General features: G+C 50.4%; 2 protein-coding genes across 4 annotated transcripts in view; both read right to left on the reverse strand.

Annotated features, from left to right (window-relative positions):
* Positions 1-11,813, reverse strand: part of ASB10 (ankyrin repeat and SOCS box containing 10) — a 34,649-nt gene extending 22,836 nt beyond the window's left edge. For 2 of the 3 annotated variants that reach the window (XM_075746996.1, XM_075746994.1), the window contains exons 1-4: positions 10,784-11,813; positions 8,610-9,753; positions 8,019-8,090; positions 5,279-5,356 (exon numbers count right to left, since the gene is read on the reverse strand). In XM_075746996.1, coding sequence (XP_075603111.1) covers positions 5,279-5,328 — 50 coding nt within the window. In that variant the 5' untranslated portion in view covers positions 5,329-5,356; positions 8,019-8,090; positions 8,610-9,753; positions 10,784-11,813. Of the gene's footprint in view, positions 1-5,278; positions 5,357-8,018; positions 8,091-8,609; positions 9,864-10,783 lie in introns of those variants that run through there. The other variant, XM_010304299.2, reaches the window with a different exon arrangement.
* An 856-nt stretch (positions 11,814-12,669) lies between these two features.
* H2BK1 (H2B.K variant histone 1) lies at positions 12,670-13,690 on the reverse strand. The gene is made up of 2 exons (XM_075747027.1): positions 13,571-13,690; positions 12,670-12,906 (listed from the first exon to the last, which is right to left on the reverse strand). Exons 1-2 carry the CDS (start codon positions 13,688-13,690, stop codon positions 12,670-12,672), a joined length of 357 nt encoding a protein of 118 aa, XP_075603142.1.
* Between the last annotated feature and the right edge of the window lie 895 nt (positions 13,691-14,585).

Below are 14,585 nucleotides of genomic sequence, written 5' to 3' on the forward strand. Positions count from 1 at the left end.
CTTTTGGATCAGTCACTGCCAGGTGTCTGAACAAAGCACAGCATCCGTGAGAGGACACCACGGCAGGAAGGGTAGAGAGAGCATGACAAATAGCCAGTCTCCTCTGGCCAGATGAGTGGCTCAGTGCAACAGCCCCAACTTGGGGAACCTGGAATACAGAGAAGGCTGGATTCTCTTAAAGATGAGGAAAAGGAGAAACTAAAGGAACACTCTTAGTTTCTCTCCAACCTGCCTTTCCACCCCCTGCTGCTCCTGCCACTGGAACCAATTGCATCATGCTTCCCCCAGCCATGGGCTTGGGTACAGAATCCAGACCTGGTCCTTCATGCACAGCACTATTCACACACCTTACAACCATCCAGGAAGGGCATTTAGGAGGAACACCCTGACTGCTGGGCTGAGGCCAGGTCCCTAGCCATCACACCCAAAATGCTGGCAGAGGGCAGGCAGGGCTTTTGCACTGTTTCACAGACCTTGGGCTGAGTGGGTGTGTATTTCTGCCTTTGTACCAGCTATCCTGGAGATTTCCTCCTGTTCCCAAGGATAACAAAAAACCCAGCCCAAACACCCCACCACAATAAAACCCCAAACCAAAACAACAAAACAAAAAACCCCAAATGCAACCAACTGCATACATACACACCCTGCTCCTCCCAGCAGGGCCTTTCCTTCGTGTGACAGGGCTCTGGCATATGCCCTGGCCCCACAGCACAACAGGTCCTTTGCTTACTCTGCCTGACAGGTCACAGGCGGGAAGTCAGGACCATCTGTCCCGTCAGCACTGTCATCTGGCAGGAGTTGTCCAGCTACTGGCACAAGGCTTTACCTTCAAATCCAGTTTACTGGCCCCACTCACTGCACACTCCATAGCGGATTGCATAGTCTGGGTGCAGAAAAAAACAGGCTCCTCCTCACTGGTTTTGCATAATACCTTTGCATCAGGGGCACAGGGTTTGTCTGATGCACAGATCAGCAGCACCCAGTCCTCTGGCCCCAGTGATTTCAGGGCCTTTAGCAAGTCCTTCCTCAGATGCCTTGTCTGTGAGGAAGAAGAGGGTCCTCAGAGTGAAAGGGATCACATGCAGTCCCATGACCCAAGGCTGACAAGAGGGAAGAGGATGCACACCCTTAAAAAAAAAAAAGCATTGCAATTTTTTTTCCCCAGTGATCTCTCTGCTTCTAAACATCATTGCTCTTATTGCAAGATATTTGTTTTATCTCTTACTAAATCATCTATTTGTTTTATGATTACACCTGTCAGGGGCCAAGGTGAACAAAGTGAAATCAAAAAGGCTGCAACATATTTCTTGCTTAACAGAGCACAAGAGACATGTTGGAATGTCTCATACTCAGAGACAGTAGAGGAGTTCAGAGGATCAAGTCCTGCCTACAGGTTTGCATGGGGTCAGAGGCTGACAGTCACTGGCTTTTGGGAAGCCACTCCCTAGAGCGTGCATAAACAACCATCCCCAACCCACCCACCCTTGCTAGAAGTGGGGACCACTCACTGTTGGTACATCTCCAGACATCACACCTTCCCCACAAGAAGCAGCAATTAAGGACAAGGCAAGGAGAATAAGGTTGAGTGGATAACTCCATCTATCTCCCCAAGAGAGACAGTTGTTAAAACAAAACTGAGGTACTCATCCATGCAGCAGCTACCCAAATTGGTACAACAAGACAAGGTGGAAATCTGTCCATGATGTGGGACAGAGCAAGGGTGCTGGAACCCCTAGCCCAACAGTAATGCAAGTGTGTCCATTTGCACGTGCTCATGTGCATGACAAAGCATGTCTGCACCCAAAAAGACAGATTTAGGGAGAGTACTTTGTTACTGGCAGAGTCATCTGTGGAACCTACAAGCCTAAAGATGTAGTATACAGTGCTATGAGGTCACAGACCACCCAGGAAACCACAATTTCATGCAGATGTTAGCTGGTTATATACACTAACATGATTTACTAAATGCTGCCACCTCCAAAAGGTTCTGATGACACATAGTAAGCTACTGGAGCCCATACTGTGCACTTTGTTTTCAAGCCTTGAACTATTGGCTCTTAATTTTCTACCTTAAACACTAATAAGCCATGGTTGTTTTGCTGTTAAAGCTGCTGGGTACAAAGAAGCTGCCATGTTGGATTGAAGCCAAAAGCAAAAGTACACACCTCTACAATACAGTAGATGAAAGGAAAGAGGGATCCAAAAGAACTTGTACCCTGAGCATAAGAAAGGGGACCAGCAGCTAGATCCTGCTAGTCTGTAAAAGGTTAATGCAATAACCAGTAGTCAGCTACTGCTGTTTTGGGAAAGCCTTGATTCAAGCAAGCACAGAGTCTCTCCTGTGAGCAGAGGTAGCAGAGAGAGACCTCACAGAGCTTCAGACCAGGCTCCAAGGAAAAGTAGAACATGCCTGATCCTCAGGACAACATTAGTGAGCTGAAGCCCTCATTCACAAGTAGGGCTGTGATGTGGGGACCAGGTTAGAGACCCTCTTGTGCGTAGAGGAGGTTGTCCTTCAAATGTTTCTCAGGACCTCTCTTGTGCGGCAACACATGGGTTGGAGCAGTAGCCACCCTCCATACTACCTTCTCTGCTGCTCAGGAGCAGCTTGGCAAAAAGTCATTCAGAAGAGCTTTCCAGGCTCACTTCTGACACAAGCAAGCCAGCTTCTCATGAAGAGGCCCTGACAAGGATAGCACGTGGCAGGAATTGTGAATTGCGTTATTAGAAATTGATAGGTTTCTAACTCAGCTGGAAGGGAAGTTTGAATATACAAGCTGACAACCCACTTATATCTCTCTCTAGGTCTCACCTCCTTCTCCCCAGAAGGTTTCTTATAAGATTAATTTACTTCATTCCCAGCCTAGATTTCTGACAGCTGCAGCAACTTCACTAGCTGCAGTGCCAGAAGCCAGTGAGACAGGCCTTAACCAGAGCTAGAGTACAGCAGTCTAAGTGGGGAACACCAGCAGACACTTAGCCCAAACAGTCAAATCCAGGTGACCCAGCCCCAACTCGACCCGCAGCCTTGCTGAATTATTAATTCACTAGCTATGCATTCCTACCTATGGTGCCTGAAACACTGGGCTCTCTTCCTGACCTTACTGCCTTCTTTGCCTTGTGTGGCTTCTCATCCTCTTGGTCCGCTGCCACGTTCAGTATCGGAGGCTCACTCTCTCAACAGCTCATCATCAACCCAGAGAAAAGACCTCAACATAGCACCTGGCAGACTCCTGGTTCACCTCTAACACCCCACTGTTTTTTGGCTGTAACACAGAATGCTGTCCCTGGAGGAACACATTAGCCATTCCCAGCCTAACTCCCTCCTGCACAGGGACACAGGTTGCACAGAGCAGTGGCAAGTTGAGCTTTCTCCAGGAAGAAACAGCCACAAACACCTTCCTAAGCCTGAAGGGCTCTGCTCTCAAACTCCATGAATCACAAAAGCCTTTTCATTCCCCTTCAGCATCTCCAAGCAAAACACCTACAGTTGCCAGGTGGGAAGATCCACAAGGGCACATTCAAGACAGTCAGGGCCCACACCCGTCACCTGCAGGCAGATCTCTTTTCCCACCTCTTTTCTGTCTTGATCAGCTTCAGGTCATAGCGCTAGTCTCAGTCTGCAAAGATGGGGCAGCTGAACTTCACCAGACTCACACTTCCAGCTCCATTTTGCCCTACCTCTCTATCCAGGAACACTGGGGCTCTTGCCTTAAGCCTATCTCCACACCACATCTGTCAGGAGAACATCTCATCACATCTCTCATGCCCTCATTCATTGTCATCTCACACCCTCCCCACTTGTGTTTCAGCCCATTGCCACCATCAGGGAAGAACTGCTGCCTCCTTCCCCCCAGCAGAGCCCACCCTGTTCCCTACAGCACCCCTGAGCCATCCCCCTCAGGGGGCAGCTGCACAGGCAGCTGACAGACATGCAACACAGCCTGGCATGGATGAGCTGAACCACAATGCACATGAAAAGTTAGGCTTGACAGAGCAGCCAGGTTCTCCCAACCTCCACCACACCAGACACCAGTTGGTCTCAGCAAGGAAAGCCAAGCAACCCATGCACGTGCAAATTCAAATGCCTGCATTTGGCATTGCCCACCATCCACACCAAGATAATGCTAATAAGCAAGAAACTGGAAACCCAGGATGGGCTCATGCCTCTTGCACCACAGCTGTAGCCAAAAATAAGTGGCAAATGGAGAGCAGATACCCAAAGCCCTATGTGTAGAAGATGAAATGTAGTGTCCTGAAGAATAACCCCACCACAGATAGTCCTGTTCTTTGAAAGCAGGGTTAAGGTTTCAGCTGGAGCCTTCCTACTCACAGGCACATGCAGAGGGAGGGAACAATCAGGGCAATACACCACATAAAGCCATCTATAAACACATGCACATAAAGTCTAAAGTTCCAGCCACTAAATATCAGCTTCTGGTTTCTTGATTTGTGTTGCATTTACAGCAGCTCCAGTCCCCTCCCAACCACAGCATGCAGCCCCCTTCCTTGGACAGTACCTTGAGAATTCTCCATTAGTTGCTGGCAGGAACAAGGATGAAGGCAGTACATCCAAGCTCAGTGCAAAGCACCTCCTTGCCCAAGTTTACAACAGTTAGCAGCCCTTCAGCATAAGCTGGTGAGACCTAAACCCCCCCATCCTGAGACCATCCCACCACATACATTTCCCAAACACATTGGAAATCCAGACTCATCCTGGGGCAGGATGGGGGAAAATTCCCCCTACCGAGAACATTTGCTGCCTCAACCACAGACAGATCCCATTTTATACCCTGCCCTTCCTCCTCTGATTTGACAACTTTGGCCCCTACACCAGCTTTTCTTCTGCCCTCATATCACTCAGCAGTCTTTTCTGAGAAAAGGATGCTAGAGTCATCCATTTCCTATTCAGAAAAGCAGCCAGCAAGGTCATTGTGCAAGAGGCGTAGATGCCAGAACCCAAGATGCCTTTAAGTTTACCTGGAGGCTTGATCCTCACCCCAGTGTTTGCTCACAAGGTGGCACCAAGCAAAACCATACCTGGGACCCTGTCTAGAAGGGGCTGAACGTTATTAGGAGGGAGAGGACAAGGGGAGAAGCCTGAATACTGCTCATGTCACCAAGGTCAACAGGAGAAGGACAAAGTGGTACTTGTGCTACCACATAGGAATTCTATTTTGCACAGGTTGGGAGGATAGTTGAGGGTGCCCATGCAGCAGTTGGAGAGGAATGGGGATAAGGGGTAGCAGCAAAGCCACCCTCCCATTCAGCCACTAACCAGCACTCAGGGAGCCACGGCTGAAGCTGCTGCTCCATCTGCTCCCTCATGCTTAGTCCATCCAGCTCATGCAGCTTTCTGTGGACATTTAAGAACACGTGCTGGTGCTCAGCTTCATAGGCAGCCTGGCACAGGTGCTGCAACACTTCTCCCAGCTGTGCCCAGAGCACAGCAGCTGAAAGCCTTGGGGCTGTGAGGTCTGAAGCCTGCAATAACACAAGTGCAAGGGCTTGTCAGAAAGTAAGCACAGTTCTGTACTGAGTATGGAGCACAGGTGAAGGACAGGACACCTGAGACACAGTCCCATCACCAAGCATGCCCCACACATTCCCATTCCAAAAGCCAGCACCCAACTACCATGGCCATGCCCCTCACTCCTCGTGCTGCAGATGACACCAAGCCTGCCTTACCAAGTAAATTTCTCCCTAGTACCAAGCAGCAGCAGCCATGGTGGGGAAGAAACATTAGGAGCATTGGAAAGACGTTGTGTGGGGAGTGAGTGGTGTGCGTGTAAACGAGCCTGTAACGAGTTTGTAATATGCATGTGTGGCACGGCCTGCGCAGCGTCATCACAATGGCACAGGCACTTTCCCGCCTCATTGCCTCCCAAATGGATTTTAAATATCATTCCGAGGACACAATTATTTAAAACGCTGAACTAAACACTCGCTAATGGGAAAACGGCGTGTGGCCTGCAGCAGCCATTCCTCATGGGGCCACTCTGCCCATGTCATCCTCTTCTCCAGCCCCACACCCTGCGTGGGGCCACATGGAAGCATCTTCCTCCCATGTGGAGGCCATGCAAGGTACCACTAGGTAACTGTCCTGAGCCCAGCCCAACAGACATTGCTTATGTGAAAACACACTTTTTGTCCCCATCCCGTTTCTGCCCTCAGGCCCCAGAGAAGCATTCTGCCCTGTCCCAAGCTTCTCAGCACTGGGAACACTGCGGGTCAGTTACTGGGGCTCAAACAGTACTTGGCTGCAGCTCCATACACAGGTATTAGGAAGCACCTTACCAGACAGCAGGTCTTTCAGTCTCCCCCCACGTATGGCAGCAGGTAATACAAGGAGAGAGCATTAGAGCAAAGATGTCTTCTTCTGACTCCCATTGTTATTTGATATCTGTAATCTCCAGGGCGATATAAGACTTACTTTTTCACATAATTAACTTGTTAATACCTCCCCCACTGCACAATCCCAAGCAGGGGAGATGAAGGAAGCAGCATTATTGTTGGCTACATGCAGGACTCCAGAGTGAACAGACTTTAAATGGAGAGAACAAACAAGGAAACAAAACTATTTGCAACAGTCCTTGCTGGGGAGAACATAGATGGAGAACAGCTCTAAGGACACCGCGGCCCCTCAGTCCCATTACAGTGCTGGCAGCATCAGGGATAACAGAGCCTCAGACAGCAGGGTGTGTGCTCATGGGGGACCGCCTGTCTGACCTTTGATCATCGCTCACCTCCCAATCTCCAGGCAGGGAGTCTGGGCTGCCGTGAGTTACAGACTCAAAGTTACCATTACTCAGAGACAACAACCCACCTCAAACCAAGCCAGAAAAGGGAAAGGACCAGCACTGTCCCCACACACCAGCACCTGAGCACAGAGAGGATGAGAGTCCCTTGCTGGAACCCTGGCTGCACTTCACAGGTTCATATTTTAACAGCTTTGGCATCACCAGAGCTATCCATCACCAGCTCATTTTCCTCTGAGTGCCGAACCATTCCTGCCTATGCTATTTGGAACAGTGTCTAATGATGCACCAGAGCAACCACCTGGCAGCACTGCTGCCAAGGGACACAACAACACAGGAAGAGAAATGCACACAGGTCTGCACACTGGTGCCAGCCTCCATTGCCCAAAAAACCTCCCCCATCAAACCTGCACTACTCATCATAGACCAGACATATTCTCTTCCTCGTGGTCCCCCACCCTATGAGAGAAAAGAGCACATATTCTTAAGTCATTGTTCTCTTACAAAAAGAGAAAACAGCAAACACAGGCATTACTGATATTTTTTATGAACGCTTTGATTCAGTTTGTCACACTATATGCCCTTTTTAAGGGTTTTGAAGAGTGGACCAAGGCAAAAAAAAAAGGTTGCTTCTAGCCCATGGGCATGTATAGCTTGGTAAGAACAAATCAGATGGACATAGACATGGGGCCAGGGACATGCAACAGGACAGCACTGCAGTGTTGAGCACTAAGAACTCACTGGAGACTTGCAAGGACACAGGCGGACCTGGAAAAAGACAGACTCACACAGACCAGGGCAGTCTCAAGACACTTTGGAAAAGTGCCTGCATGAGCTCTGAGTTAAGGTTTGCTATTTACTATAACCCGAGTGCTTCTGGGTCATTCTCGCAGTGACCAATTTCTCGTGAATCTCTGCTGGTTGGCACAGTCTACCCCCTCCTCCCAAAGCAACTTCATTCTGATCTCACCTAATCCCCTAGAGCATCAGGGCACAACCAGGGTACCGAGCCATAAGTCCAGTCTAGAAGAAGCTGAGCTGTGGAGCAGTCCTCACAAAGGCTAATCTGTGCTAAGCATGCAGAGTGATCTCTCAGGAAAGAAAGACTGTTTGACATCCTGCACAGGTGTATCAGGGCAGCTCCATGGGAATGTACTATGGGGAAACAAGCATCACAACTCCTGCACAGTGAGAGATGAACCCACCCCCATATGGGAAATGCAAAAAAGACAATCTGGGCAGATTCAGTGCAGAACTCACCATTCCAAGAGAAACCATCTCCTTCTGCCTCTCAAGCTTGATGCATCTGTGCTGCAGGCTGTCCTTCCAGATCTGTGAGGAAGCACAGGAATATATTAAGAGGGATATGAGGCCAGTCACCAACTCCACCCTTCCAGCCTTTAGGGTGGGGAAAAAAAAAGGCAGAGAAGGAGAAGACATGAAATGCAGTATTGGAGAATCAAGCACCTACACCACTAAAGCCTTACTCCTTTTGGGCTCACCGAGTGCTAGATGCTCTACCAGACACTTCGAGGAGACAGCCACTCATCTCCCCATAAATCAACACCTATCCCACACAGATGGCCAGTTATCTGCCTGCTGGGCAGTACTGGGCTCCTGCCCATGCAACAGAAATGTATTTGACATCAGATAGTCAGAGAGAACCACCTCCAGGGCAGAAGCAGAACTGCAGTTCCAAGCTGTTCATGAGCACTCTCCATCCCACAAAAAAGCATAACTGCACATCCTAGGGCTAGGAAAGTGGGACTGCTGCTAGAAAGGGGGAGCAAACACAGACACTGTGGCCTAGGGAGCAATAAAACAGACTTGGCAAGGAGATGGACTGCTCACCTGCTAGATGCGAACAGCAGCCTGCTCACAATCCTGCTCTTTGCCTAGACTCTCCCAGGCCTGCCTCCGATGCTCTGCATCTGGCTGAGTCTCCCCCATGGATGTGGCTCACAGGCAGCCCCGACACAGCCGGTCTGCCACCTGCACAGCCTCTCCCCACAGCACAAGTGGCTTCAGCAGCTAGAGGAAATAAAACAAGTACAGCCCTGTTGGGTGAGATGCTGCTCTAACACCTGTGCTCAGGACCAGTTCCAGCTTGCAGGCAGGGTACTATGAAAAAAGCACTCTTCAATGCTGTCCTACAGTCAAAGGGAAACAGTGCACCCAGAACAACCTGTTCCCTCACCCCCCCAGCCAGCCCCACAGCATAGCAACAGAACCGGGACCGAAGGTGATATACTCAGTTCCAGTTCTGTTGCCTCCTGTACTATCTCTAGGAGCATCATGTACATCTTGTCTTGCCCAAACTACTGGGCCAGACTGACCACGATCAGAGACAGGAACCTGTCACAGCTCCATAGCTAGTGAGACTCAGCATCTCCTTATAAGCTTTGCAAAGTCCAGGATTGCCCCACGTACTGTCAACCTGGGACCTACCACAGCTCTGGTTCTTCCTGATGCTCCTACAGCAATTTTTGCTCCCACCAGAAGAACTAAGAACCAGGCATCTAGTCCCAACATGAAGCTAGCAAAGAATCTCCACCCAGAACATAGCCCACATCTTTCCTTCACTCCACCACAGACCCTGAGGTGGAACCCCATGCAGGAATGCAGGGACAGCCCTGCACACCCTGAGAAGGTGCTGCACTCATGGGGCAGTCAGGCTGTCCCACCATGGCCCAGGAGGTCACACCCTCCACCATCGCTCTGGACACAGCACTCAGCCCTGTGGGCTGCACAGGCTCCACCATCTCAGACAGAATCTGCTAAGGCTTCCTTCAGGGCCCCGGCTTGCTTGTGTAGGAGGCACTTGGGATTATGAACTTCCCAGTCAGCGTGAGGCAAAAACAGACAGGGCTAGTCATTAACATGATGGTCCAAGGAAGAACACAGGACGCCCAGTCCTAGCCCAGTTTATAGCCCTGCAGGACAAAGTTGTCTCTTCAAAGCCTCTGGAAGCAAGAAGACATGAGGTCCACAAGTCCTAGAAAGAAAATACTCTTTGTTTCTCCTGTCAGTCTGGCTCCTTTTGCACTGTTTCTTCTTCCCCTACCTGAAAAGGGGAAGTTTTTCACCAGAAGGGAAAAAACCCAACCCCCACCACCCACTCCCGCTCAAAAAAAAAAAAATCAAAGCACCTTTGAAAACAGTTTATAACTTAAGAAAAACCCTCTACCCACTGCTAACTGTGCCCCACTGACACAGAGGGATTTTTAGCAATCAGGAAGCTGAAGACTGAAATAAGGAGTTTTGAGAACTGTGGAAGAACCCATCCTGCTTCCCAGCACGACCCTAGCTTTCCACAAGTATGCCCTGTAGTCTCTGCTCCTAGTTGCATTTGGTTCTTTTCAAATAGCAGTTGTTCATCCAGTCCTACAAAACAATCCCAATGGCCACAGTTCAAACAGCTTCACAGTTTATGATGCTAAGATTAAAGACATTATCTGTGTTTTTATACATTTATTTGCAGGCAGCCAATAGGAAGCTTTACTTTTTTAGTTGCATAATGCTGAATACAAACTCCTGCAGGACTCCACAAGAAAGAAACTCTCCATTTATGATCTCTGTTAACAACTTGCTGAGAATTAGATAGCTCACAAAAATCAACCTGCTATTGGGTGCTCTATAGTTGACATAGAGAGCTAATTAAAGCCAAAGTGAATCTTACCATTTTTAGAAAGTGACAAGTCTGTGACGTTCAAATCAAGTCTATGATTTGGTAAAATAAGATATACTCTACATAAACCACTTCAATTACTTATGTTCCAACCCCTTAATTTATTATCAAGCAAGTCTTAGAGTAGGTTTCCTTTACTTTGCCTGGAATTAATTCCAGGCTAACTGACCCACATCTAACCATGCTATCCTCCTTTCCCAGAGTGAAACTTTGTTTCCTCCCTGATCCTTTCCTGCTACCCCAGTTGTTTTTTTTTTTTTCTGTAATAAATGCCAGCAGACCGGAGAACTCCAGATCATTTTTTCAAAACCCAGGTAAAAGTTATGGACATACTGACCTTGAAGCAGTCATCCCATCTAGCTGCTATTTAAGAGCTGCTTTTAACCTACAAATGAACAAGGAAGTAGCTTTTTTGTTTTAATAACTTTTTTTAATCAACCAGAAAGAAGTTTATTAGAAACAGATGGTATTTCTGTACTTACTGTATACTTTGTCATTCCAAGATTTTTGTTGTTGTTCTTTATACGTAGAATCTTCTATTCATTTCTCTGCCATCTAGAGATGCTTTTAACCTCCTTTATACCTACAGTCAGCAAGTATTTTCCACTTACCATCTGTGCTACGTTTTTGTTACACCACCCTCCCAACACCTCAGTTGCAGCTTTATGCTAACCAGATTTGATTTTTAGTCCAACTTTGAGTTCCCTTCATCAACAGGTCCCAATTCTAATAAACATCTGAAAAGGCTTTAGAAGACTTAACACTTTATCTTGTCCCCTACCTTCTTGAAACTAAATTTGACAGACAATTTTACCATTTTCCTCCTTTGAAGTGTGACATCATTAACACAAAAGTTTTCCATCTGTTTATGATGAGGACAAGACCTTAATAGCAACCAGCTTCAAAGTCCAGTGACTAGTTGATCCTTATTCATCGTAAAGGGGCAAGACTACCGATAACTCATTTGAGCTGCAAAAGGTTGTACTGGAAAACTGCAGAATATTTAGGCGCCGCAGCAACTTCACCAGTTTGTATCAAGCTTCCAGCTTGCACTCCCCACGCTGAGGTTCCCCATAACTTCCTTGAAGAGGAGCACGTGAAAGGTAATTCAACCAGCACCCTGTGACAAACTATGACAGGTTTGTGCTCGATCCTCTTTCTGCATCTACTAGTTAAAACCGATCCAACGCATCCATGGGCGGGCTAGGTCCCAAGCTAAAAGTTCTGGAAGCGGCCAGCAGTATGCCAAGAGCAGGCGTCACCTTTTTGAACACTTGCATCCTTCCCGCTCAAGTTTCGACCAGCGGTTTGCTCACTTTCCCCTTAGGAAACACCCAACCGGTTCCTGAGGAACTAGCACGCTGTTTGCTCCCATCTCCTCGCCCCGCCTGGGCCGCTGGAGCCACGCCACCCGGGAGCAGAGCTGCCCTTCCCGTCCTCCTCCAGCGCGCCCCCTCCCACCACCGCCACGCTGGCGAAAGCGGCGGCCGCCCAGTACCGAGTCAGCAGCAGGAGAGGGCGACGGGCAGGGCCGGAGCAAGAGCCTCTCCGCACCTCCCGCCCCGCCTGAAGGCTCCGGCCCAGCTCCGCGGGCCCCGCCAGCACCCGCTCCCCACGGGGCACCGCCGGCCCGCGCTGGCCGACCAACCCCCAGCCCGCCGCGGAGGGGCGGCGCTTGCTCCCGCGGAGACCCGATGCGGCGTCCCCTCCCACTGGCCAAGCGCCCGGCCGCGGCGGAGGCGACCCGTCACCTCGCCCCAGGTGCCCGCACCCGTGCTGCGGGCGGCTACCCCGGGCCGAGAGGCCGCACTGCGCCGGGCCGGGCCCCGCTGGAGCGGGGGCTGGCGGCAGTCCGCGCCGACGGGTCGGCGCTCGGCGGAGGAGCGCTGCTCGGCGCCCGCCGGGACGGAGCGTAGCCCCGCAGGGCCGCCTCCCCGGCTGCAGCGGCCGCAGGGCGCCGGCGGCCCCGAACCCCGCCGCTAGGCCCGGCCCGCGCCCCGCATCCCGAGGCCGCCCGGCCAGCACCCGGCGCCCCGCACCCACAAGGCCTGAGGGGCCGCCGGCCGGATGCGGCTTCTGCGCACGCCAGGGCGTGCCCGTCGCCAAGGCAACCGCGCCGTCCCCACGGCGACGACGAACGCCCTCCCTCCCTCCCTCCCCCCTCGGCGGCGCCATGACAGACGGGCGCGGCCGGTGCGCAGGGTTTTATTGGGGCCCGCGCGGTCACTTGCTGCTGGTGTACTTGGTGACGGCCTTGGTGCCCTCGGAGACGGCGTGCTTGGCCAGCTCGCCGGGCAGCAGGAGCCTCGCGGCCGTCTGCACCTCGCGGCTAGTGATGGTGGAGCGGTGGTTGTACTGGGCCAGGCGCGAGGCCTCCGAGGCCAGCCGCTCGAAGATATCGTTGACAAAGGAGTTCATGATGCTCATGGCCTTAGAAGAGATGCCGGTGTCAGGGTGCACCTGCCAGATGGTGATTAAGCACAGTCTCACACACACATCACCCTGGAGGGAGTGGGGTCCCCAGAAAAGTGGCCCACCTTCCCATCCCAGACAGGCTACCCCAACCCCAAAGGGACCCACAGCCGCCACCCTGAGGGTCTCTAGTCACGTGCCGCTTGCACCAGGCTGAAGAGAGGCCCCCACGGTACTACAGCGGGGCTGCGGTGGCAGGAGCCTCTGTAGGATCCCCCACAGGGGACGAGCCTGTGAGGGGTGGAAACACCCACACGTTCCAAGTCCTGCGGACAGGCTAACACAGACACCCAAGGCATAAACAACTTATGGCCACCTCTCAAAGTTATTTTTCTCATCTCCCCAACAGATATTACCAGAAAGACTTTAACACTTACTCATATGGCCACCAGCAGCTGTTCTTGCCCTCAATTATTTCTTTAGGCAGAGCCACACACTAGAGCTTATTCACTCTAGAAAACCCTTTCTGATCTAGATCCATCTCTTGCCTCCTACCCCAAGAATCCACACACACAGCTTTGAGACTCAGCTGGGGCTCTCCTGTACCCACTCACTTTTTTTTGCATCTCAAAAAAGCAGATTTCTCCCCTTTTTTTTATAAGGTTAACATGTAACAGGCAGAAGTAACTTTACATACAAAGCATTTACTCACCTGCTTCAGTACTTTGTAGATATAGACTGAATAGGTTTCCTTTCTCTTAGGCTTCCTCTTAGACTTCTTGTCCCCAGAGGTGGGAGCATGACCATGCTTTTTCCCAGCTTCTGTACTCATCTTAGCCCCTAACAGAGCAACTAGTAGGTGCCATAGGGCTGGTTATATAGCAAAGGCAGCAGTACCTCACCTACCTCAGGTGCAGCTCCCAAGGAGCAGGATGAGTACACATCTGTGACTGGTGATTCCACTTTGCACTAGGTGAAGGGCAGCTGGCCTGAGAGGGGCTTGGAAGTAACTGATTCAATTAAACTTGCAGACCTGAGAAAAGGTTTGAGGGTAACATGGGCAGAGGCGGGCAAGAACAGCAGCACGTGCCAGAGAAGAGCTATTCCCACATCCGTACTGGGTTTTGGTGAATGGAGGGTTCCTGTTTTGGTGGAAGTGTGTAAATTGGAGTACTCAAGGTATTGCTTCCAGAATCAAATGGGTGGAAGCACTTCCGTGCTATGGAACAGATAATGCAGACAGTGGAGACTCGGTAACTGGAGGGAACATTGGTCTAGTGGCTGAATGATAGCATTATAAACATCCTAACAGCCACTATTCCTCCTACTATCTCAGCTAGCCTGCTCTTGGGAGTCCTGCCTGCTACCCTCAACAGAGCCTCACAGGACAGATGGGAGGCAGTGGGAGGGGAGGGCTAGCATCCTAAGTATGTGTTTGATCTATCTTGGAAACCAGTGATCACACTAGTGATGGTAATTATGATGCAGGACTTAAGCTAAACCAGGAAAAAAAAAAAGTGCAGCAGCACAGTAGAGAACAAAATAGGAAAAGTTTTCTGTCCTTCATAGAAAAGGAAGCCTTTCTCTCAGCAGACACCAAAACAGATATTTCATGAAAGGATAATAATACTATGTACCTGTCGGGGAGGGGACACTCGTATCTCTGTGCGGCCATGCACACTGTCTCCTGCTCAGGGCCACACATTATACTGGCAAATCACATCTTC

This window comes from Balearica regulorum, chromosome 2 (genome assembly GCF_011004875.1).
Source record: "Balearica regulorum gibbericeps isolate bBalReg1 chromosome 2, bBalReg1.pri, whole genome shotgun sequence".
Taxonomy (NCBI): Eukaryota; Metazoa; Chordata; class Aves; order Gruiformes; family Gruidae; genus Balearica; species Balearica regulorum.

Bases quoted from the DNA above. Each gene is read 5' to 3' on its own strand.
- H2BK1 (XM_075747027.1), bottom strand. From the start codon at position 13,690: ATGAGTACAGAAGCTGGGAAAAAGCATGGTCATGCTCCCACCTCTGGG. The intron at 12,907-13,570 runs GTGAGTAAATGC...ACCATCTGGCAG, and splicing joins TCTACAAAGTACTGAAGCAG to GTGCACCCTGACACCGGCAT.